Source organism: Cervus canadensis, chromosome 11, assembly GCF_019320065.1.
Source record: "Cervus canadensis isolate Bull #8, Minnesota chromosome 11, ASM1932006v1, whole genome shotgun sequence".
Lineage (NCBI taxonomy): Eukaryota > Metazoa > Chordata > Mammalia > Artiodactyla > Cervidae > Cervus > Cervus canadensis.
The window spans coordinates 51,271,957-51,296,788 of record NC_057396.1 but is presented as its reverse complement, the minus strand read 5'-3'; the positions used below and the strand labels follow the sequence as shown (position 1 = coordinate 51,296,788).

Genomic DNA, 24,832 nt, shown 5'->3' with positions numbered 1-24,832 from the left:
CTACTGGAGCTTAGAGGGAGATGGCGGGGGCGGGAGGGGTGGTGGAGACCTGGGGGAAAGCTTCTAAGGAGATGAGGCAGAAACTGGGTCTATGAGGCCAGGAAGGAACAGAGAAGCTGGGCTGGGGGCAAGGGCCAGGTCCCAGAGTAACAGTCTGAGCAAAGGCAGAGGTATGCAAGGGCCTGACAGCTGGAGCTGGGGAGGCAGGGAGAGAGGAGGTAAGGAAGGTCGACAGAGTGTGAGTTGCACTGAAAGGTTCCACCCCAAGGAACTCCCTCCCTCACTCCCCTAATCCTAGGAGGTTATTGGGCTTTTCAGAGGGAAAAAGCTGGTCTTGATTCATCCTTGTGGCCCCAGAGACCCGTCTGGGGAATGTCAATGGATGCTGGTCAAATGATGGCAAGAGGGAGACTCTTTGTAGTGTTTATTAAACCAAGGTGTTGGGTGGGGCTGCTGGGGGAGGACAGAGCTCTCATTGTCCTGTGGGCGTCTCTAAGGGACCGGCCCCATGGATGCCTGCATGGCGATGTATGGCTGGCTTCTACCCAAGGCCTCCTCTCCCAGCTCATCCCCAGGACGCAATGTTACAAAAGTGAACATATGCAATGTCTTCTTTCTTTTACAAATGACATATTTCCAATCCCCTGCCAGCAGGGACCTGGATTGGGGGGGGGGGGGTGTGGTGGTGGTAAGTGACAGTCCATTAAAAAGGCAACAACTTTTATAAAACTGATACTAAGGAAAGAGCCCAGGGCTGGGAAGCTGAGATGCCACCCTGGTGGGGAAGCATAAACATGGGTGGGGGATACCCTGCCTCCTTGGCTGCATTCGCAGTAGGATGAGCTGGGCTGTCGGGCACAAGGCCAGTAGGGGCTGACTGCAGGAGGCCCCTCGGAGCTGGTGGGGCTCCAGGACGGCATCAACTCCTGGGGAACCAGCTAGAGGCAGGACCTCAGGGGTCAAGGAGCGCATTTCCATTCTGGACGCTGGGGGACGCCTCCTGAGTGGGAAACTGGCAGGGCTGGGACTGGCACCCCTGAGGCTTCCAGGGGCTCTGGGGTGAACTGACTTAGCCTGAGCCACAGCTAGTTACCAGGCCCAGAGTGCCAGCCTCAAGGCCCTGGCCTGCCCTCCTGGGGATGACAGGGAAAGGGTACAAATGGGAGGATGTGAGTCTTGGAAGCAAGGGGGAGCCCAGGAAGGGGAGAGGGAGGGCATGATTTAGAGAAGAGAGAAAAGTGCAACCAGGCCCTTTGGGCAGGCATGTGGGACACTGAGGTCACTCATGCTTCTGCCACTGTAAGACCTCTGAACACCGTTTTTCCTTCTCTAGGCCTCAGTTTCCCCATCTGTCACATGAGGAAGTGGGCTTGATGCTTTTCTCCCATCCTTTCTACAACTGAAGTCCTATACAGAGTTCTAGGGGAAGAAAAAAGAATGAGGTAGGCCTCACGTGGCCAGAACAAAGAGAGATTTATGTCACAGAAGAAACCCATGTCCGAGTAGCTGGACCTCCCTCCCGCCTCCCTCCTGTCACAGGGTCAGGTTGGTCCAGGCCTCAGGGAAGGCACTTTGGGGACAAGTGGGGAAGGACAGCAGGGGACTGCTGTCTGGTTTGGCATCGAAGACCCTTGGCTTACGGTCTGGGGAGCAACATAGACAAAGGCGCAAGACTTTGCTCCTGGGTGTGGGTCCCAGGTTCAAAGCCTCTCTTTCAATGATGCTGCCACACAGGAATGGAGAGTCCCTGTGGGCATTGGCACATTAAAATATAAATTACCCAGGACCTGAGGAAACCCAGGGCACAGTCTGTTACACGGCCCCGGGCCGCACCGTTCGTCACAAGGTATTGGAGCCCCTGGCGGCTAACTCCTGGATGTCTATGCAGTGCAGGGCCACCTTGGGGGTGAAGCCAGGCTGCCGTGGGTAGGTGCCCTCCCGCACCAGGCGCCGGCACTGCACGCCCTGGCCCACGCTGATGCTCTGCAGTGCGGGGAGGTGGACGAGCAGCTTCTCGGGCAGGGGCACCAGGCCCGTGCCCGACAGGTCCAGCTCCTGCAGGGAGCCCAGGCCCGAGAACACCTCAGGTCCCGCCCACTGGAGCCTGGGGTTGCTGGACAAGTCCAGGACCTGCAGGCCCTGCAGCTCGTGGAAGCCATGGGGCGCCAGCTGGGGGAGACCCTGCAGGCTGCCCAGCGACAGGTGAGTGAGGCCCGCCAGCCCCTCAAAGGCGCCGGGGCCGATGGCTGCCAGCGGGTTCCCGTCCAGGCTCAGGTAGCGCAGGGGCAGGCCCCGGAGGTCGGGCACGGCGCGGAGCCGGTTCCAGGCCAGGTTGAGGCTCTGAATGGTGGGCGCCGGCCGGCCAGTCCTCGAGGAATGGGGCAGCAGGCGGTGGAGGAGGTTGTGGGAGAGGTCCACGTGCAGCGCCCTGCCCTGGCTGTGGGTGGCGAAGGCGGACACGGAGACCTCGCGGAGCCGGTTGTGGCTCAGGTTCACGTCGCTCAGGGGCGAGCTGGTGAAGCTCTCGGCGGGCAGGGCGGCCAGGCCGTTGTGGCTGAGGTCGAGCGACTCCAGGTAGCGGAGGCGGGAGAAGGCCGTGGGCGAGAGGCTGGTGAGCAGGTTGTGGCTGAGATCCAGGCCGGAGAGCGTGGTGTAGCCCGGCCCTGCCAACACGGACTCGTTCACTGTCTCCAGCCGATTTGAGGACAGGTCCAGGTGGGCTGTGTCCAGGGGGATGGGCACGGGCACGATGTGGGGGCCCAGGCCGCTGCAGTCCACCCGTGTCAGACTGAAGCTGTCAAAGAGGCCGAAGGTCTCCACCTCGCACTGGCACCCGGGGAAGCAGGGCCGGGTGGTCTGGGCCCTGCTCGTGGCCAGCAGCAGCAGCAGCAGCAGGGGCCACGGCATGGTGGGGCTAGAAAGAGAGCCACAGGTGAGGGGTGGCAGTGGGTACCCCGTTCCAGCAGTTTCCCAGGTAGCATTAGTGGTAAAGAACCCGCCTGCCAATGCAGGAGACGTTAAGAGATGCAGGTTCGATCCCTGGGTGGGGAATCCCCTGGAGAAGGGAATGGCAACCAACTCCACTATTCTTGCCTGGAGAATCCCATGGACAGAGGAGCCTGGAGGGTTACAGTCCAAAGGGTCACAAGGAGTTGAACACAACTGAACCGACTAAGCATGCACGCACGCATGCACCCCATTCCAGATGGTTCTTGCCCACCCTGGAAGACACCGACCAACGTGTGTAGGCACAGCTGAAAATTGCCACCTGTCCGTCAGTGCCCCTAGAGGCTTTCCCTGAATACCCCTTCCTCAAATTATTTCTAGTCCCTGTTCCTCTCTGGCCTCAGTCTCCCCATCTGTATGATATGGTGAGTTAGGCTAGATGGCTGGGTTTTAAACTAGAAGTATGTGAACCCTTTCTTGAATAAGATTGGCAGGTGACAGTGGGCCTGTTCTGGTTGACGTAAAGTGGGGAGCCTGAGTCTGCCATGTCTGTTCACTGTCCTGCCGTGGGATGTGAAGGAACCCAGCTGGAAACGCACTGGACAAGATGTGTCTGTCTTTGGCTGGCCTCTCCAGCTTGGAGGACCTAGGCTCCATGGGCTGGTCTCCCCCCAGGTGCTACTGGGGAGGGGTCCCAGCTTAGAGGTCTGGGTGCTCCCCTCACCTCTGCTGAGCACGTGCTATGGGCTCGGTGCTGGGCTAGCTGGCACCCTGCACGGTCTCACTCAACCCTCACAGCCACAGAAGCTGCATGGCAGCGATCTTGTCAGCACTTCACGAAGAGGGAACTGAGACTTAGGTTCAGAAAGCCATGCACGGCCACACGTGAGTGGAGCGGAACTGAACGGCGCTCAGAGGGACATGGCTCACTATCGTGGTTTGACACTGGCTGAGCTGTGCCTGAGACCCCTGCTCCGGCTTCCCAGACCGAGGCCTCTCCTGCAAGGGGGGCCTGCAGCGGCTGTCCCCTCCTCACTCCTTTTGTGGGTAACGAAGGCTGGGTCCACAGGCATAAGTCCTCTTCCCTGGCCTGGCCTCTAGGGGCAGGATCCTTCATTCCAACCGAGGACCCTGCGTCTAGACTTCTAGATGGGCCCTGGGGACCACTCTGCCGAGTCCCTTCCCCTTGCCCGCCTTGACCCCCAAGCTGTTAGAGTGATTACACTTTTCTGGCCCTTCCTTTAACCCACAGCAGGCAGCTGGGCTGTGTCCCCATTATACAGATAAATAAATAGAGGCTCAGAGACAAAAAGGGTTTTACCCAAAACCCGTACGTAAAAAGCAGGGCAGGATTAGAACCCAGGCCTGCTCAGTCCTAATTCTACTTTCCTCTGCTGCCTCCAGGACTGGCAGGAGAGATGCGATCCAAGAGAGGCTCTTCCCACCGACAGGGGCTACAGTGCAAGCCACTGCCCCTCCCCTGGCTTCAGTCCCTCCCTGGATAACTAACAGCAGCTGCCATTGATGCCAAGCACTACCTGTACACTCTCACCTTCCACACTCATCCCCACACACATCTGGAGCTCCCTGGAGGATGAGAGAGGGGGCTGAGCAGTGAAAGAAAGCTTCTAACTGGACAGTCTGTGGTCACCCTCTCCCCCTAGAAGAGCAGTTACTCAGCCCGGAGATAGAAGACACGAGACCTCACGCCAGCAGATCCTTCAGCTGGAGTGGCTCAGCTCCCCGCTCTGCACCCCTGCCCCATCGTCCCCCCACCTTCCTCCCCCTGGCCTTTAGGGGGGGGTGGACTGGAGGGGAGGGTGGATAGAGGGGAGCAGCGGGATCGCATTACCAGTTCCACATGAAACTTTAAAGGGGCAGCCACTTGATCTGCACTTGGGCTCTTCTCCCCGGCCTCCCTCTGCAGGCCCCTCCTCTCCCACCCCTTTCTTTTGTAGAGCCCAATTTGAGGATTAAACCCAGCCCAGGTGCATCCTGGGCTCAGTCCCAGTTGAGGCTGGACAGAGTGTTCCAATGTCTGGAACCAAAGGAAAATATTAAGTTGCTTCACACCCCTTTTTGTTGCCCAGGGTGAGCTTCTCACAGCAGGAGTTCATTACTACCTAGGGCCTCACCTTCCCTGCTAAGCTGATCTGCTCATACCCACCCCTTCCTGGGGTTTAAACAAACACCAAAAGCACACAAAACGGCCTAAGATTACCCTTCGTTCCCAGAGGTGATTATACAATGTGCCTCTCAAGTGCCAAACAGCCCCTCATGAGCTCCTGCTTATGTAACTCAGCTCAGCGCTCCCCTTCCCTCCCCCCGACGGGGGGCCTCTCCAGCCCTCGGCTTTGTCCTCTGTACCACAAGGCAGTAATTCCTGCCTGCCTCATACACACTGATGCAAGTCACACACAGCGCATGCAAACTGTGAAGCGCCGTGCACGTGTGCTGGGTGGTCATCACTGGCCCTCAGAGGAGCAGGAGTGTGGATGGAGACCCGCCCGGAACACTGCTCATGATGCTCCCAGGACACCCCAGACAAGGTCCCTGCTCAGCCCTGCACTGTGGACACCTCCCCGTGGGCCCCTGTGCTGGGCCAGGCCGGGACATTGAGCGGAAAGTGCTGACAGTGACCGAGCCTGTCCTAAGTGCCAGTCACATGTCCCCTTACGCCATCCTCGGTCACTCCAGGAGGTCATCAGTCTTATGTCCAGGTTACAGTGGAGGAAACTGAGGATGGCAAAGGAAGGTGCCAGAGGCCAGCACGCGAACTCAGGCCTTTGTCACCTCGTAACTGGCTAGGTTCAGGTGGAACATGCACTTCTGTGTTGCTGGGAAAAGAAGAGCTAAGCGTCCAGGGTCCCAGGGCCAGACTCCGGCTACTGTCGGCTGCTGTGACCGTCAGTGCCCAGCTTCCTAACACTCAGTGGCTCTTGGGTGTTTCTGAGGTCACAGCAGAGCCCAGAGGTCTCTCAGGGTTGTCCCAGGTGGCTGGGAGAAGAAAAAAAGGAGAAATCTCTGGAAGGTTTCTCAACTTTGGAGCCAGAAGGGGGCAAAGGTAGAGATGTGGGCTAGTGGTCTTTGAGGGTTGGTGCCCCTGCTCTGCTCAGAGGCCATGTCCCCTTTTGGGTAACACAAGGAGGGGTGCATTCGTGTGAGTGACTCAGATGCTGGGGCCTGGCTTCGCTGCTTGGAGCAAAAGGCCCAGCAGCCAAAGGCGGGGCAGAAGTTTCCCAGGAGGAAACTAAGGGAAGATAAGGAAAACCCCTACCAAGGGCACAGCCCTTGATATTTTCCAAAAGACCTTTGCTTATTTGAGCTTGTGAGGACTACAGAGCAGGGCGTGCAATCCCTTGCTTTCTAGATGAGGACGCTGAGGTCTCTCATCTTGTCTCTGGGTCCCCAGTGAGGTGATGGCAGCTGATGCTCAGGCTCTGATCTTCTGACTCCAGGCCCAGCGCTTCCCAGTCCCCTCAAGATGCCTGTGGAACTCTCCTAAGGATCTTATGGAGTCAATAAAAATAGTGCTCAGAAGAGTCTGCAACCTCATGTAGGAGGGGGCTGATGCCATAATGCTAAGGATCATGAGGGTAAATTGCATGCTAAGAAAATTATACATTAAAAAAAACCCAACCTAAATCATAATTTTAGAAAGTCTAGAAGAAAATCTGTCAACCTGGTAATGGTCTTCCTTTAGATGGCAGAACTTTGGGTTTCACCATGTCTTAATCTCCTTTTCCCCCTCTTATTTCCTCTCTTATAAAACGGACTGAGTAATGAAGACTCATAGGACTGTCTCATGGCCATCTCTTTCTCTGACCTTGGCTAGCCACAATCTCCAAGCCTCAGTCTCCTCATCTGTCAAATACAGGTGTTAACAGCCATCTCACAGGCCTGTCATGAGGATGAAACACACTGGCGGGGGGAAGGCACCTAAGCATGTTTCCCCGCACAGGGGGCGGGTACAGTGGGGCCTCCCCTGCCCTCCTCCAGACAGGGAGTGGGTGGGGTGGGGATTTCTCTCCCTCTAGCAGACACTATCAAACATGACAAAGGTATATTACTGCCCTCCAGGAAAGCAGTTCTTCCTGGGAAGCCAAGTTATGCTGTTTCTCAACAGGGCTGCTGGGTCTGGGAAGGGATGACTAATGTGAGTTCCTCTTCACAGAAACCGCTAGCCTCAGCTCCACGGAGAGGATAGGCCTGCACACAGTGAGAAGACTCTCGACATCAACGTGCAGTGTGAACTGAGCAAGTCACTTGACCTCTCTGGACCAGTTCCTTCAGCTGTGAATCTGGGATACTAATGATGGTTCCATCAGCCTCAGAGAAGACAGCTGTGAAGGTGAGACTCAGAAGACCAACATCCCTATAGAGAAATGAGGCCCCAAGGGGGTGGAAGCCATATAATTGAAAGACTGTGCCTTTTCATTCCACTTCTACCCGTATCCACAGCAGACACAATTAATCAACCACAGCACTAAATTGCTGAGGGCAAACCAGTCTGTTAGGCCCTGGGAGGTGCATGCTGGGGTCAGGGCAGGAGATCCCAGGGCCTCTGTCCCCATGAGGCTTACAAACCAGCAATGGGGACAGGAGACCAACTTATATCAAGATCACTAGCACCTGACTTAGATCCAAGAGACCAGGACTCTCTCTAGTCCCAGCCCTGCTACTAACTGTGTGAACTTCAGAGTTCTCTTTCTTTCTTGGAGCTAGAACTGACTCTGCCTCCTTCCTTTTCTCAAGACCCTGTGATCTACGCTCGGGAGAAAGGCAAAGGCAAGTATTCACCACGGAAGGCCAAGAGAGGATACTTCACTTACTCTCCAAACCCCAACCTGCAGATCAAAGTCATTCTACTGATCAGCCAAGGTTACAGAACATAAGGGCAGCCGGACAAAGGCTTAGTAACAGTACCCACCCTCAATCTGGGGGATACGGCATGAGGTTCGCTGGGCAGGGGCCATGAGCGATTCCTTGTTAGGTCCATCCAAACTCTAAGGAAAGCTACAGAGTCAGTGGTGGGACCCTAAGAAGGCCCCCAGGCAAGTCTAGGAGAGCCTCTCAACAGCTTTGGCTAGATCATGCCCCTTCTTGGAAACCTCCTGACTTCTGCTTTACCTACAGAAACCAAGTTCTCTCTGGCACACAGGTATCTGCACCTCTGTGCAGATCTGCCCCCATGGTCCTCCCTCCTTTGGTTGAAAGTCCCATCTTGATTTGAACCTATGGTTTTGGCCTCGGAACAAGTCTCAGCCTTAGCGCACACTTCCCCAAACTCAAGAGGATTCCAGGGCTGGAAGAGCTGGAAGGCCCCTCCGAGATCACGGGTAACTGAGGCCCAGAGAGGGACAGTGATGGCAAGGAAACGGCATGGCAGGGCCTGGGACCTGGGTTTGGATGCTCCCCACTAGTGCCAGGACAGCCGCGTCCCCAGGCCTGCCCCAGCCCTGCCAGCGGAACAAAGCCCGTTCTGTCCACTCAGGCCCCTGGGCCACTCCCCCCCTTGCCTGGCTTCCCGGGGCCTCTCGCTCCGTACTGTCAACACACCTTCAGACACACACTAGGTAAATTCTCTGCCTTTATTGACCTGCCCGTTTCCTGACTTGAAGTGTGAGCATCAAGGGGCGGTGACCCTGCCTTCTTCACCTGTTTGTCCCTTCCCCCACCTGGGGCCGGAGCCAGGCCTGGCAGGCATGGCAACCTTGCTGGATGAATGGAGGGCCCAGAAATTAAGTGTCAACCGCGGGACACAGACCTAGCTGTGAATTCAGCTCTGTACCTACTGGCCTCAGGCACGTCTCAACCTTGCTGAGGCTCAGTGTCCTCAACACGGGTGACAACACAGGGTTGGTGGAAGCGTTAGGGGACAGCGAGTGAAACATTTGGTGCAACTGCTGAGAGGGTAACAGGCAGGAAGGCCAGGGGTCTCCAAATGGAGGAAATAGGCTGCAAGTGTCAGACATTTTTATCTCTCTTAAGTGGCAGGAGGAAACAAACTAGTAATATTTTTTTCATTCTCTATACAAATTTAAAAGGAGGTTTCTCTTAAAATACTGTGTTGCCATAATGACACCTGGTTTCACTTGAAGTTAACCATTCTCAAAACTTGACATTTTTCTTATGGAAAAATGCATTTTTCTTATGGAAATGTTTGTCTTAAGCTATGTTAATGTCCTATGCATTTACCCCAGACTCTGTCTTCAAGTGGTTCCGCCTAATGGCTCAGAATCTACTTGACAAACCAGTATGTTATACTCAGATATTGTCCCCCTAATCTATGTAAACAAAACTATTTATATGGTAATCTGCCCTTCCACAAGATTCAAGTCAATCGTTTTATGGCCCTGGCCCCGGATGAATGTCTGGTGCCAAGATTATCCCAAAATGCATCTTATGGATGAGGGGCCTGGTGCCATTCTGAGTTTTAAGACATTCCTTTCTTTTCATTAACAGACTGCTAGTGACTATATAACATCCAGCTGAAGACTAGCAGGGGGGTACTCTTTCTGCCCCCTTCTGATGCCTATGTCAGAAGCTTTCTCTATCTCTTATACTTTAATAAAACTTTATTACACAAAAGCTCTGAGCGATCCAGCCTCGTCTCTTGCCCGGGATTGAATTCTTCTCCTCTGGAGGCCAAGAATCCCGGCGTCTTTTCGTTCAGCAACAACCTTTCACTGCTACAAGCTGAGTGCTGAATGCATAGTAGACAAGGACGGTGATGATTTATTAAGCTTTCTGAAGGCCATGACCATGTTATTTGTTGTTCTTTTCCTCCCCACCCAGCTACCCTAGAGAGGTGCCAGGCACCTGGCGGGTCTTTGACTACTTGTGCTAACAGCCTCTGGTCACCGTGCTGGTGTCTGCTGGCAAGGCCCCCATCTCCTTTCTCCTCTGAGGCCTCTCTGGGGCTAGGGTTCCAGCTCGTGTCCTCCTGGTCCTAGTCACCTGCACTCCAGCATCTCTGGCCCACAGATTTGCCAGCTCCTCACCACGTCTTCAAGGGGGAGCCCCTGGTGAAGGGCTGAGCTGGGCAGGGGGCCGAGCACCCACCCAAGATGGGTTTTGTCCCCACTGGCTGCTCAGTGCTGAGTCACGTCCCACCCTGCTTACATTCATCGTGAGCTCACGCAAGCTGACGCCATTGAAATCCCCAGGTGGAAATTCCATCAGTGTCCTGGCCCTCAACCACGTAAGTCAGTTTTGGGAACGCAAGGCAAAAAGAATGTCTAGGGCCAAACTCCCGGAGCCTTGAGGGTTGGCTCTCCCAACAGAGGCACTAATGCCACACATCTGTGCAAACACATCAGCTCGCCATGCACTTCCACAGCAGTGGCTCGTTTCTGCCTCCCCACCACCCTTGACCATGGGGACTACTGTCCCTGTTCTGCAAGACAAGACTGACATTGAGTGGGGCAGAACAGGAACTGGTCTCAAACCAAATCCAATGCTCCTTATACAGCTGTGCCTCAACTTACAAATAGACACATGTGGATCATGCTGGACTATAATTACATTTACCTATCAGTGCTCCTGTGGGCAGGCATGGGGTTAGATTCACTTTTTGGTCTTGGAAGCTGATTGCTAGGCCTGGCACAGAGCAGGTATTATATGAAGATATACCAGGCACTTAGAATAATGCCGCCTCACCAAAGGACAACTCTCAGTCTTTCCACTGCCTCCTCAACTCTCATCTGCTCAGTCACCCTACAAGATCAGCAGGTTGGATGGCATGGTATCTATGGTACACCTGCCTAGAGACCCAGAGAGGTTCGGTGATCTGCCCAGAGTCACAGAGCCAGTGAGGTCAGAGGCTGGACTCAGGGTCCAGGTGTTCTGACACCCGGTGCCTACGCTCCTCCATGACGTCATCCCTGGAGGATAATCTACAGAGAAATAGACAAGGCTCCCAATACTATTTTCTCCATTCTGAAGCTTGGCAAGTTCCCTTTGGTCTGAGGCATGTGTAGACACACGGGCAGGCAGTATGGGGCAGAAGTGGCTTTTGCAGTCAGGCGCACTGGGCTCCACCCTACCGAACCTCACCTGCTAGGAGGCCTGTGTGTGTCTTCATCTGCAACCTGCTGAGAAGCCTGGTGCTGTTCCCACAAGGTCACCGATGATTATGAGGTAAAGGGAAGGCTCAGCTCTGGGCCTGGCACACACTGGTGCTCATTGCATGTGGGTTCCTGCCCCACCCCCTGACCGGAAGGTGATTTCAGAGACCAGGTAAGAAAAAGGAGCAGTGACACCAACAGATCTGAAAGCAAGGTAGGGGCAGAGGATAGAGGAGACTTCAACATGGATTCTTCCTGGATTCTCAGTGCACGCTGCAGGGCCTCACTCAGGCTACAAGTCCTCTGCCAGCGAGCTGATAAGGGAGTGTGGAAGTATCACAGAGGCTGAAGGAGGCTGAAGCAGCTGTGTCACCGGTGACAGAATGAGAACAGGTGAGACTCAGCAGCTACCCCTGGGTGGGTGGCTGTCTTCCCCTCCCTCTCCCCTTGGCCTTGCCCATGTCAGGTTCAAGAGGCCTCCTGGCCAGGACTGCTACAACAGCCTCATTCCTGGCCCTCTGCCTCCAACTGCCGGCCTTGCTGGGCACCAGCGTGCCATCTAGACAGACCAGGACCGCATCACTGCTCCTGCTTTAAAACCTCTCCTGCCAAGACAGCTTGCCCGTCCAGGGGCCTGTCTTTCTCCTTGGGCCCCACATCTTTGCACAGGCTGTCCCCTTCAGTGAAGACGACAGAGAAACCCTTTTCTTTGTCCTCCATGCAAATTCTCACTCATTTGATTCAAAAGTCACCTCCTCTGTGAGGTCTTCCCAGTCTAACTCGCCCTTCATCCAGTAAAGGTCACTCTTCTACTGGGCCACCCCTGTCAAGGTTCAACACACTTTGTGATGTGTGGCCATCTCCAAATTTGACGGTCCAGCTCCTCTCCTGCGTGGACCTGGCCATGTGAAGTGGATAAGCCAGATGGGAGAAATGTCCTGGGCAAAAAGCTTCCCTCTGCTAGGAGAGGGTACCAGTTGGTCCAAGCTTGCAGGTTACTTAGGGCTTTTGCCAGGTGGTGAACTAAGGTTTAGGACCCATAGTAGATACTGGCTCTGCCTTGTACTGTTAGCAGTTCAACAGATGTCTGCACAATGTAATACAGGCCACAAACCTCTTCTCATTTTATTAGCACAGGTAGTTTGTCATCCTATTTAACATCCGTAACAGTCAGTGAGACCAGAATTACCATCCTCATTTGAAAGATGAGGAGACTGAGAATCAGAGAGATAGAGTCACTTGCCCAAGGTCACAGAACTAGGAAGCAATGAAGTGAGTGAAAATCTCCTTCTGACTCTAAAAGGCTGGAGCACTCAAGCCTCCAGACTGGCTTCCCAGGCTCCAGCGCCACCCACGAGCCAGAGGACTCTTTCTTAGAATTACCAACCCCACCCTATCATGCCAGCTTAAAAAACCCTCCAGCAGCTCTCCACTGCCTAGACCTCCGCTCCTAGATCTGGCATTCTTATCTGTGGCCCCTGTAGTCCCTCCCAGCCTCAGGTTGAATTCCATCCCTTCCTCCCCAATCTTGCATCTGGCAGTCCACAATGCTGACCATCCCTGTGCTGTTTCAGCACACACGAGTCATGCAGTGCAGTTCCCTAGGGGGGGAGACACTTTCTGCCTCCTTCCCCAGTGTATTCCCCCCACTTCCCCATTTTGCTGCTTTTCAGCCTTCCTGACTCTTCCAGGGACTCCAGGAAGGCCTTAATCTCTAAGTAACTTCACAGCCATCTCCCCCCTCCCTCTTCAAAAGAGTAAATTAGTGCCAAGTCAGAAGGGAAGTGTTAAATATCAAAGTATCTCCAGGTTCTAGGGTCTCAACCAGTCAGCCACAATAGGAAGGCAAGAAAGAGGCTATCAGCAACCCCTTTTCCAGCAGGGAAACTGAGGCTCAAAGAGGGAAAGGAAAGTGCCCACAGTTGCTTCCTTCCAAGGTGAGTGGCTTGCACTCACGCTTCACATCTGCAGGACCTAGCAAAATTCTAGGTTAAAGACTGGCAAGGGGTGGGGGAGGGAGGGGGATTGTTGGGTTTATCTTTGCCACCCAGGATCAAAAAGCAGGCTCCCGGCAGTCTGAGCCCTCCCTCTCAGATCAGACCTGAACTCTGCAAGTCTGGACTTATCGAAGGGTAGAGTAGGCAGGGAGGATCAGAAGCTCCTGAGTCACCTCCTCTGCCAGGCAAGTGTGGGTGGGCATTGCACTCTGGCCGTCCCTGGCTGCGCTGCTTATCCCCACCGCAGGCTCTGCCCTGCGAGGGAGTTCTCACCCCATCCAGGACAGGGTGACTGCGGCTCAGAGAGGTTAAGCAACTTGCCTAGTGCCATACTGTGGGCCAGTGGATGTCCCATTCGAAACTAGAGCGTGCACGGTTCCTACTGCCAGCAGCCCAGCTGGAGGTCCCGGGAACCGTCATCACCTTCTCACCTTTGGGATTGGAGGGTTCAACCCCCTCACCCCAGGGGCGGGATGCAAACCGAGTGCGGATCTCAAAGCCAAGGAGCGGGAGAAGGGGGTTGGGGGGCCCCAGGGGCTGGCCTCTCCGCCAAACAGACAAGTTTCTCTCGGTCACATATACTCTCTCCGAGAAGCGTGGGGCGGGCCACACCAAGTGCCCGTTCCTCTCCTCTCTTCAGCCCCCAAGTAGGGGGCCAGGATCCGCTGCTTACCTCTCTTCTCCCAGCCGCTTCGCCTGGGGTCCGGCACGCTCTGCCCAGCCTTGGCTCGGGTCAGTCTTCAGGCGCTGCCGATCCCCCCACCCACCCATCCTATTCCATCCCCTCTCGGCTCTAAAGACCCCTGAGGTGAAGGAAGGAAGGAATGCCAGCGCCCTCCTGCCCCCCGGCCCGGGATGCAGCTGGGAGGAGGAAGGCGGAGAAAAGTTTGAAGCGAAGTCGGCCCGGGTGGACTGCAGGGGAGCGAGGAGTTGGGGCGGTGTCTGGCTCTCTGCGCGCACAGACTCCGCGGACACCCAACCCAGACACGTCGACAGGCACAGACCACGTACGCGGACACAACGATGCGCCCACCCACACCCACAACCAAACGCGGGCCCCCATCCCGGGTCCTTGCCCCCTTCCCCAAATCACGGACACACAAAGGCACGGGCAGATGCATGTCCCCGGACCAAATTCACAAAGACCCACAAACGCACGTGTCCGCACAAAGACCCCAGAGGCGCCGGCCGACGCCCACGGCCCCGGGTCAGAGCCTTTGTCTCCTGGAAGCCCCCCTTCAAGGTCCGGGCTCCTCACTCTGGCCGAGCCCCGGGCGTCAGGCGGCCGCTGCCGACGCCCTGGGTCCGGGAAAAGTTGAGGGGCCCCGGCCCCGCCCCTGCTTCCAGCGCGGCTCGCCCGCCGGATGGAGCGGCGAGGCTGGGGTAGGGGCCTCCGGTCTTTCGCCCGCAGCGCGAACTCCCGCTCTGCCCGGGTATCCTCACCCACCTGGAAGCCTGCACCGCAGCCGCCTCGGCACGCTCACCCAGGCGGCCCGGCGGCGGGCCCTCCCGGCCGGCGCTTTTCTCGGCTCGGCGTGGCCCGCCCCCCGGCCCCCGCCCGCCGTAGGGCGCTCCCCCGCCCGCCCGGCGCCCAGTGGCGGCTAGGGCCGGCAGCCCGCGACTTAGGGAGTGTCGCTAAAGTGCTGGCCTTTCCCGGCGCGCTCCCCACTCCGCGCCCCCGCCCGCCGGCAAAGCCCGTGCCTAGGCCGGGTTCCACCCTAGGGAGCGTCTCAAAAGTGCGCATGTAGCTCCCGCCCACTCTAGCAGGCGTTGCTCCTAGCTTTCTGCATCCCCGGGTCCCTGCCCGCTTCCCCGGAGCGCCTGAGCCTTCTTAGCAGATGGCCGCTTGGTCGGGAACATCTGGAGGTCGCTGGAGTGTGTGTGTGTGTGTGTGTGTGTGTGTGTGTGTGTGTGTGTGTGTGTGTGTGTGTGTGTGTGTGTGTGTGTGTGTGTGTGGTGTGTGTGTGTGTGTGTGTGTGTGTAGAGAGAGAGAGAGAGAGAGTGTGTGTGTGTGTGTGTGTGTGTGTGTGTGTGTGTGTGTAGAGAGAGAGAGTGTGTGTGTGTGTGTGTGTGTGTGTGTGTGTGTGTAGAGAGAGAGAGATGTTTTGTTAAGAAAGAGATTGGGTGGTGAGGGTTCCCTCTTCTCGAGTTCATTCCCCCGCCCTCCGGCCCCCGGTTCCCTAGTTTTTTAAAATGGGTGAAAGAGGTGAGAATCTGAAGCAGGGAAAGACTGGCTGAAAGACGAATCGACAGAGAGACAGTCAGGCTTAGGCAGAAAAGCTGGCAAGAGAGGAGAGAGAGAGGGAAACAGAATTTTTTTTTTTTTCCTTTTTTCTTTTCCTGGAGGGAACCATCGACTTCTGGTTAGATTTCTAAGAAGGAAAACTGGGAGCAGTTTAAATCTATTCCTCCCTCTGCAGCCCATCCTCTCTCACCCTTCCTTATGGTAAAAAGTGCAGAAAAGCATCCAAGAAACCTTTTCCACTTGGGAGTTGGGGGAAAGAAATTGCCTGTTGGATGCATTCCCTACAAGGAGTGTATGTGTGTTTGGTTGGGGGGCTTGAATTTGTGTCTCCCTGCACACCCAGACACTCTGGGGTTGAAGGAGGTGTTAGTTCTCAGGCACCCCAGAAGTATGTGGCCTGGGGACTGAGGGAGGTTTTGGCCTTGAACCCTGGATCTCCCAGGAGCTTTCCTGCTGTGTAGAGATTGGGCAGTGTTCCCTTTACAGTAGCCTAGACTTGCACACCCAGTCTTATTGTTCCTTTTATTACTTTTTTTTTTTAATTAAAAAAAAAATTTGCTTGGGCTTCTGAGTCTGTGTCTGCTTGTCTGCCTGGGGAAGGAGAGAGACAAGTAAGGAGATGGGGAGGGATGAGTAGAGGCCACTACCCCAGGCCTCAGGGCAGTGAAAACAAATCCGCTTCCCAGAGAACAAAGTGCTCTTGCAGGTCCTCACTGGCACTCGTCTGTGTGGTTGCATGGTGGTGGCAGCGACTCTGCTCCCCTGGGATGGCGAGGCCTGGGGGCCCTGGCAGCTAGGGAGGTGCAAGGAGAAGGCTGGGAGCCTAGTCCTACCAGTCTGGGACAGGGAAAGCTCCCCTCCCTCCTTTCTACCTCTCATTGTCCCCCCCTCATTAGAATCCCAGCTTCTAGAACTGGGAGGCCACCAGCTCAGACGTCTCATCACACTGTCTTTGAAATTGTACCATAGTCCTCTTTGCACCGTCTCCTCACAGTCCTACTTAATAAGGACGCTGTTGACATTCAACTGTGCATCCCCTAGTGGTTCTCTGTGCATCCTGGGCCCTCAAGAAGGGTCAGAGACCTTCCCACTCCTTCTTCTGGGCCTGGAGGTGGGAGAGACCTGCCAGTTCGTGCCTGGTGTAGGCCCCCAGCTTGGACAGGGTTCAGGTTCCAGCCCTGGCACTTAACAAGCTCTGGGTTATTTTAGGGAAGTTACCTAACCTCTCTGAATTTCTGCAGCTGTAATAGAGCTGTTGTGAGGAGTAAACAGTAACTTAGTAAGGCTTTAGTCTGGCTGATAGGAAGTGCCATTGTGGGTTGTTTTTACCGTTATTATCAAACCAGGTTGTCTCTGATCAGGGATGGTGTGTGTAGTCTGGAAAGCTGAGCTGACTTGGGAGGGGAGAAGCCAGGGGAATGGTCACCTGACCCTCTGCTCATCTAGCCCACCTGCTGGCCATCTCCTGCCCTCCCATGGGGGAGGGAGCCATCTTTCAAAGGACCCCTCCCCCTCAACCTTTGCCCTGTGCTGGAGAAATTGCATCCTGCCCTCCCTTAATGTGGAGTTCTGGGGTGAGGCTCAGGCTCAGCATTTGACAATGGAGATAAACACTAACTCTAACTCCCACTGCCCTTTGTCTGCAGGCTCTAACCACAGAGGCTGGAGGCTCTACGCCCCTCCAAAGGGCCTCTCACTTGACAGAAGCATAACAAACCACCTTCACACCTTGGCGGTAGGCTGGCGGCAGTTTCAGTGTACTGTTAATTCATCATTTCCCTTGCTTGATCTTTTCTCAGTGGGAGGTGGCCTCTGGAGACTTTGGATTGGGCATCTCCATCAACCCTCCCCCCCTCCCCCCACAATGGTCCTTTGGCCTCCAGGCTCCTCCTCCTGTCTGCTGTTCATGCTGCAGTAAAAATGACCTTTTGAAACTGCAAATCTGCAAAATGGATCAGGACGCTCGCCCCCTTAAAACCTTTCAATGGCAAAAGTCAAACTCCTTGGCTTCAGATTCAAGGCCCATGTAATATGCTCCCCTGGATGCTCGCTTTTCACTTCTGGTTGTTCCCCTTTTATACATCCCAAGCTCCAGTCCTCTAAGTCACATGGAACTAGAGGGAGAGAGGGAAGGGAAGGAAGGGCCTCTGAATTCTTCAAATCTCTGTCCAAATTTCCCTCACCCAGAAACCCAATGCCTGGTGAATTTGGTCCCTCCTTCTATTATGTTGCTACACCTTTTGCACATATGCACTATCACTTTCCCCATTCTCTTCCCCTTCTTGTGCTCACATTGTTGCCAAAATCTTGATCCCCTGTCACCCAGTGCTGAATTAAAAAAGTGTGGAGACAGTTTGGGAGAAATAGAGAGATGGCTTCATCTTTGCCTGGCAAAGGGGAGTACACAGCAGGCTAGTGCCTCAAGAACTGTGCCCTGCTTCTGTGGGGAACAGGGAGAGATTTTACATCCTCACGAAAGTCTTGTATATAATTTTTTTTCTGCAAGTTTACAGCCAAAAGCTGGCATCAGGTAGCTCAACCCCCTGTTCTGGTGTCCCTGAAGTTACTGACTGTGAGCTTCTTCCTTTGGAGGTGCAGAATCCTACAAGGGAGTGTAGGGGGAGAAGAATGCAAGCTGTAGAGTATAATTTATACGGAGTCAAAGAGTAATTAGTTTTTGTTAGTAGTAACAGCTCAAGAAGAACCAAGACTGTTTAACTCTTGCAGTTCTGTTTGGCTGGTATGTACGAAAGGCTGTTCACTCATTACTGTTTTTGCTGCAACAGTTTTGGCTGGTATCCCACGCCAGGGACTATGCTGGATACTTTTGCAGTTATTACATCATTTAATTCCTGTAACAGCCACCCTAGATTGATAGTCATGAGGCCCAGAGAGGGTAAGAGATCTGTCTTGGGTTACACAGTATGTTTTCTGCAGAGCTGGAACAATATTTAGGACTCTAGTGTTCTTTCTACTACCTTACAATCAACACAAGAAGCAGAATGTGGTGTGGTAGAGAGGCCTTGGCACCTAAGAGTCCCAGGTGGAAATCATTGCTCTGTCCCCGGCTACCTATTGACCTTGGGCTAGTCACTCTTTCCCCCTGAGAATCAGATTCCTAACCTGTAAGATGAGAATAAATAAGAAACCATACCTCACAGGAACTAAAGTGCCTCTTGATGAGGGTGAAAGAGTAGAGTGAAAAAGCTGGCTTAAAACTCAACATTCAGAAAGCAAAGATCATGGCATCTGGTCCCATCACTTCATGGCAAATAGATCTGGAAACAATGGAAACAGTGACACTTTATTTTCTTAGGCTCCAAAATGACTGCAGCCATGAAATTAAAAGGCTTGCTCCTTAGAAGAAAATTTGACAAACCTAGACAGCGTATTAAAAAGCAGAGACATTACTTTGCCAACAAAGTAAAAACTATGGTTTTTCTAGTAGTCATGTATGGATGTGAGAGTTGGACCATAAAGAAGGCTGAGCACTGAAGAATTGATGCTTTTGAACTGCGGTGTTGGAGAAGACTCTTGAGAGTCCCTTGGACTGCAAGGAGATCAAACCAGTTAATCCTAAAGGAAATCCACCCTGAATATTCACTGGAAGGACTGATGCTAAAGTTGAAGCTTTGATACTTCGGCCACCTGATGCAAAGAGCCAACTCATTAGAAAAGACTCTATGCTGGGAAAGATTCTAGGCAGGAGGAGAAAGGGATGACAAAGGATGAGATGGTTGGATGGTATCACTGACTCAATGGACATGAGTTTGAGCAATCTCCAGGAGATGGAGAAGCACAGGAAAGCCTGGCGTGCTGCAGTCCATGGGGTCACAAAGAGTCAGACACGACTGAGTGACTGAACAACAACCTTACAGGGATATGGAGAGGATCAAATATGTCGTAAGTTGTCGGGTTTTGTGTACTTTTCCTGACCAGACATACTTCAACTGGGGGTGTTGGCTGAGGATCTCTTTTCTCTCAGAGCTCTCCAGATTAGAGATCAAAGGCCCCATTAGCCCCTTTGGCTCCCTTGCTTATTTCCCACATTTTGAGAATGCCAAAAGGTCTTTCTTTTTTTCTCATTTATCAAAGCTGTCAAGCCCCGACCAGAAAAACCATCCACACCCAATATATTTCCATGAAGCTCCAGTGCCTATGCTTAATCGCTCAGTTGTGTCCGACGCTTTGCAACCCCATGGACTGCAGCACACCAGGCTCCTCTGTCCTGGGGATATTCCAGGCAAGAATACTGGAGTGAGTTGCCATTTTCTTCTCCAGGGGATCTTCCCAACCTAGGGATCAAACCCAGGTCTCCCACGTTGCAGGCAGATTCTTTACCAACTAAGCCACCAGAGAAGCCCATGAAGCTCCAGGATCTCTGGCTATTCTTCTTGCTGTGTTTTCTTCTTTCCAGTTGTCAGAAAGGTAACAGAGCATCAAGACCTTGTGAGGAAATAATGGAAAAGAAGAGCTGGAAGAAAAATAATGTCAGTTCAACCTCCTGATTCCGTAGCTCTGGGTTAGCCTGTCGTAGGTTGTTTTTTTTTTTTAATTCATTCATTCATTTATTTTCAATTTTTGGCTGCACTGGGTCTTTGATGAGATGCGGGGGCTTTCTTTAGTTGCAGAGAGCAAGGGCTACTCTTCCTTGCGGTGTGCTGGCTTCTCATGGTGGCTTCTCTTGTTGCAGAGCGCGGGCTGTAGAGTACGAGGGCTTCAGTAGTTGAGGCATGTGGGGTCTGGGGCACCAGCTCAGTACTTGGGGTGCACGGGCTTAGTTGCCCTGTGGCATGTGGGATCTTCCCAGAGCAGGGACTCAAACCTGTGTCCCCTGCATTGATAGGCGATTCTTGACCACGGGACCATCAGGGAAGTTCCATACGTTGTGTTTTTTAAAAGCGCCTATGGTGGTTCAGTAGAGGGATTGGGGGACATGGCCGAGCGCCTTAGGGTTTATAATGTCTTTCCACAGATAGTCTCATTTGGAAACCTCTCAGAAAAAATTTTGAGTAGTCTCTTATCACCTCCATCTTACAGATACGGAAATTGAGACTCCGAAGTGACTCATCCAGGGTCACACAGATAGAACCTACAAGTGGCTCTTTAAAACAACTCCAGCTGTTCCTCTGTGGGGCCAGATTCGGTGCCTGGGTTTTGCTGGTGTTCAGCAGTCACTCTACGGCGAACATTCCTCCCCTCCTGCCAAATCAGATGCTTCCCTAAATATTTCTCTCCCACTCTCCCACCTCCATACTTTGTCCCCTGCCTGGAATGACTTTCTCAGCCTATCTACCAGCTGCAGTCCTCGCTAGCTTCCAAGCTCTGCTGCCACCTCCACAAAGACATTTCCATTTCCCACAGTTTCTTTCCTTTGAGCCTGGAAGCACTTGGTTTGTGCCTCTGTGCAGCCCCCATCTCTAGCCCTGCCTCCTGCTGCGACTTGATGCCCTAGCATCTTTAGCTGTTGGGGTTCCCTGCATTCTGTCAATTCCTTGCCACCTCCGTGTCTTTGCCCCACCTTTGGAAGTGCCCCTTGCCCTATCCCTGTCTCCTTCTTATCATCCAAAATTCATCTCAGGTTATCACTTCCTCCAGGAAGCCTCCCCTGATCTTCCCAACCTTTGACTATACCATTGGAGGCCCTTCCTCTGTGCTTCCATGTTATAGTGAGGATACCTCTGTTGTGAACAAGACTGTTCATTTATTCATTAATTCATTCATTCTAGCAAGGCACAGATTTTGGAGCCAAACTGCTTAGGTATGCATCCCAGCTTCAGACTGGGCAAATTCTTAAAACTTCTCTCTGCCTTATTTTTCTTATCTGTAAAATAGTCCCTAGCTCAAAGGTCATTGCAAACATTAAGTGAATTAATCTGTGTAGATTAGTGACTGACTCTGGTGAGCATTGGATGACTGTGGGTAACTAATATTATAATTTATTAATTCATAAGAAAAACACATGTAAAACTGGACAAGGAAACTGAGGCAGGAGCCTGATTGCATGGCCTAGGAGAACACAGTGGTATAGGAAGCTTGGCAGGAAGCTTGGATTTTTCTCACACTGCAGAGAAAAAAATGGGAGGTGGCTTTGACCTTGAGTGAGTGAAGAGAGGGGACACAGTAGAGAAGGAGGCTCCCTCAGCTGGAGCCTTGGGTCTCTGGTTAATCCTCTGGGCAAGGAGACCATGGCTTGCAAAGAGCAGACGGCTATCGGTCAAGTCTGCCAAGTCCTCAGCTCCAAATTTCTGTTTGGTGGTGGTGGTGGTAGCAGGTCAGGAACAAATTGTTCCCTGAGTTGCTGCCGGAGGTGGTCTCCTGCCAAGAGGCTGGGTCCACACCTTAGGTGCTGCCCTTTTGTACCTTAGCTTCCAGGCTTCTTCTGACCCCAGAACCTTGGCCCCCATCCCTGTATCCAGGAGCTAAGTGGACCTGACTGTTCCAACAGAGTGCGATGCATCTGCCACCATGGAGCCAGCAAGGCAGCTGGAGGGCCCTTGGGGATCAGATATCAGGCTTCGTACCCTATCACCTCTGTCATCGTACAGGCGAGAGACTGAGGTCCAGAGAGGCAGAGTGACTTGTCCCAGGTCACAGAGCCAATGAATAGCAAGGCTTCTAGACTCCCAGTTAAGAGTTCTTTTAACCTCTCTGCATTTTCACTGTAACTGCATGCTTCCTCTTCTCCCAGACCATCCTTCCATTCATCTCTCTTAATGTCTTTACTTTCCATCCATCCATCCATCCATCATCCGTCTAACAAATCTTCACCTCTTGAACCTCTGATACATGTCAGATCTGGTGCTGGGCTCCAGTTTGAGCTTACAGTTGAAGCTTACAGTTACAGTTGGAGCTTACAGTTGGAGTGGGTCCCAAAGACATGTCTGAGGTCCTAAAGAGTTTTGGATGTCCTGATAGAAACCTGTGCAGAGCATTCAGAACAGAGAGGGGCCAGGCTCTAGTCGGAACAATGAGGAAACGTGTCACTAGGGAGGTGATGCTTGAGAGAACCCTGCTGGGCTTAGAGAGATCAGGAATATGGGATTAGGGAGCAAGTTAAGGGCATTTCCCCCTGTGGGAGCAAAGGCCAGAGGGAAGAGTATAGAACAATAAGTGGTTCAGTACTGCTGGGCTACAGCACCTGAGGGGGTCCAGCCAGGGACAGTCCTGAGAGAAGGGGAGCAAGTCGCAGGGCATGGGGCCCTATGGGTTAGCCGAGGTGACAGTCCTCGGGGCCAAAGCTTCCAGAGACCTTCCGCCCCTCCCCATCCCCCGCTAGTCATTCCCCTCTTCCCCGTTCCCTCCTCTGGCCCTGTCTCTCTCTCTTTCTAGCCTGTCAGTCCTTATCAATCACCTGGGCCCTCCCCACCTTTCCCCTTTGTCCAGTTTTCCTGATAAGAAACAGACGGTCTCCTACCACCACGCTCTGCAGGCAAAGAACCCCTGACCGGAGGTCAGGACACGGGATTCCAGGCCTGGCTTTGTCACCAGCTCACCGGGCAAGAACAGCTTGTTAACAACAACCTATTTGCCGGGCCATTTCCTGCTGATAGTCTTGGCTGACTGTTGTCTCCTTGACCCCCTTGCCACAGCGCCCTCTACAGGGCAAGAGGACTCATCTATACCTCCGGACAGCAGCCTTCCTGGCTAGTCTAGTCCTTGAGGGCCAGTGAACTCTGGGCAACTTGTTATCAGGCTTGTGTTACATAATTACATTATTGCGTGCAAAGGATTGTGTGCTCAATTTATTACCATCTGTCCCAGGACAAACAGAGCTGCAGAATTCTACCCCCCACAGAAACTGACTCTCAGAAAACCTTAGCATCTTTCTAATCCATAAGCAAACAAGTTCTTTGAGGAGGCTGTCAGATTTTTCTTTCTTTTCCTTTTCTTCTTTTCCTATCCTTTCTTTCCTCTCTCCCTCCCTCCCTTCCTTCTTTTCTGTGTATCTATTAACTAAAAAGAAAACCTGGAGAAGGAAATGGCAACCCACTCCACTACTCTTGCCTGGAAAATTCCATGGACAGAGGAGCCTTGTAGGCTACAGTCCATAGGGTCGCGAAGAGTCGGACAGGACTGAGCAACTTCACTTCACTTTTCACTTCATTGATAAAATCAGTTTCACAAAACAATACTTATCCTTACCACAGATGGTACACTATGATATTTTCTTTTCCCTTCTATTCTGTTCCATTAGGAATAATGATGGTAACCGCAACCCTGTAAATTGATTTCACATCCCACTAACCGGTTACAATGGGAAATTGGAGAAGATTACTTACATGTTCAAACAAAATAAGCCAAAAGAACAAAAGAATACTTCCTGCAGCCTAGTCACTGCTCTTTCTCCCCAAAACTGTTCCCTGATACATTCACTTAGAAGTATATTTACTGAGCACTTATTGAGCTCCTTGCTTGGCATTAAACTTCTTGAATGATAGCCTGGATCTATTGTTTTCACTTTCCCACCTCCCATTCATCCCTTCTAGAAAATCATAAACTGCCCTTTGCTACTGCTAAGCTGCTGACAATGGCTCACCAAACCTCAACACCTGACATTTGTCACAGATGACACTGTTTCTCCTTGGCTTCCCTCTTGGTCTCCTTTGCTGGCTCTTCTTTGGTCCTCAGTCCAGACATAACTGTTTCCCAGTCTCTGCCCTGCAACCCCTGTTCCTCTCACTCTGTGCTCAGTTCCTGGGGCCGCTCACCCAACCCCTGCCCCGTGCCTTCAGCTGCTCCCCGATGCTGAGGCATGTGTATCTGTATCTCTTGCCAGCACCTCTGATATCAGCCTTTGTCAGACCTCTCTGGTCACCCGCTTGCTTGTTGGCTCCACTTGGGAGTTCCATGGGCCTTGCACTCCATTTGCCTGAATCAAAGATTTAGCTTTCACTCAAACTTGCCCCTCCGAGTCCTCATCTTAGGGAAAGGTGTCACCACCCACTCAGCTGTATAAACCAGGAAGCTGTGACTCCTCCAAGGCGCCTCCTGTCTCTTCCTCCTCCCCACAGTCGGTACATGCCCAAGCCTCTCAAGTCTATCCGCTTCTCTGTTTGCATCACCTGATCCTGGTCCAGATGATGGCCTTTCTTGCCTGGACTGTGGAGACACTTCGAGGTCTCCCTGCCTGCATATCTTCACCCCCAGACCAAGCTCTTTGGAGCAGTAAGAGGGTTTCTTTTAAAATGCAATACTGATCTTGTCTCTATCTGGTTTAAAATCTTCCCATGACTATTGCTTCTAGTGTGAAGTTGTAATTGTCTAGCATGATATAAAGAATCCTGTGTAATCTGACCCCAGCTTACCTCTTCTGCCTCACATTTCTCTTGTGTCTTCGTGTTCCAGACATAGCAACCGCCTTTGGTTCCTTGGACAAGGTGCCCCTACCCTTGTTCCAAACTTTGCACCTCCTGTTCTCTTGAACTAGAACTCTGGTTAATGTGCACCTCTGTCTCCATGTGCAGCTTAGCTGGGCAACTCCTCAGGAGGCCTTCTCTGACCTGCTCTAAGTGGGTCTGCAGTATCCTCTGCCTCTTCCATCATGGTTCTCACCTCACAGTGTCATAAGGGGC

The 24,832-nt window shown here is 53.0% G+C and overlaps 1 protein-coding gene across 4 annotated transcripts; it reads right to left on the bottom strand.

Moving 5' to 3' along the window:
• Window positions 1–409: 409 nt before the first annotated feature.
• Window positions 410–24,589, bottom strand: TSKU (tsukushi, small leucine rich proteoglycan). 4 transcript variants are annotated; one of them, XM_043481624.1, is made up of 2 exons: window positions 24,566–24,589; window positions 410–2,914 (listed from the first exon to the last, which is right to left on the bottom strand). In XM_043481624.1, the coding sequence occupies exon 2, from the start codon at window positions 2,905–2,907 to the stop codon at window positions 1,840–1,842; it is 1,068 nt and encodes a 355-aa protein (XP_043337559.1). In that variant the 5' UTR covers window positions 2,908–2,914; window positions 24,566–24,589; the 3' UTR covers window positions 410–1,839. The 4 variants fall into 4 exon arrangements, with proteins under 4 accessions (XP_043337559.1, XP_043337560.1, XP_043337558.1 ...); XM_043481625.1 differs by lacking the exon at window positions 24,566–24,589 and adding an exon at window positions 14,460–14,617; XM_043481623.1 differs by lacking the exon at window positions 24,566–24,589 and adding an exon at window positions 13,686–14,367.
• Between the last annotated feature and the right edge of the window lie 243 nt (window positions 24,590–24,832).

Coding starts and splice junctions, on each gene's coding strand:
- TSKU (XM_043481623.1), bottom strand. CDS start 13,783: ATGGGTGGGTGGGGGGATCGGCAGCGCCTGAAGACTGACCCGAGCCAA. Junction 2,915..13,685: donor AAGCGGCTGGGAGAAGAGAG/GTAAGCAGCGGA, acceptor CTCTCTTTCTAG/CCCCACCATGCCGTGGCCCC.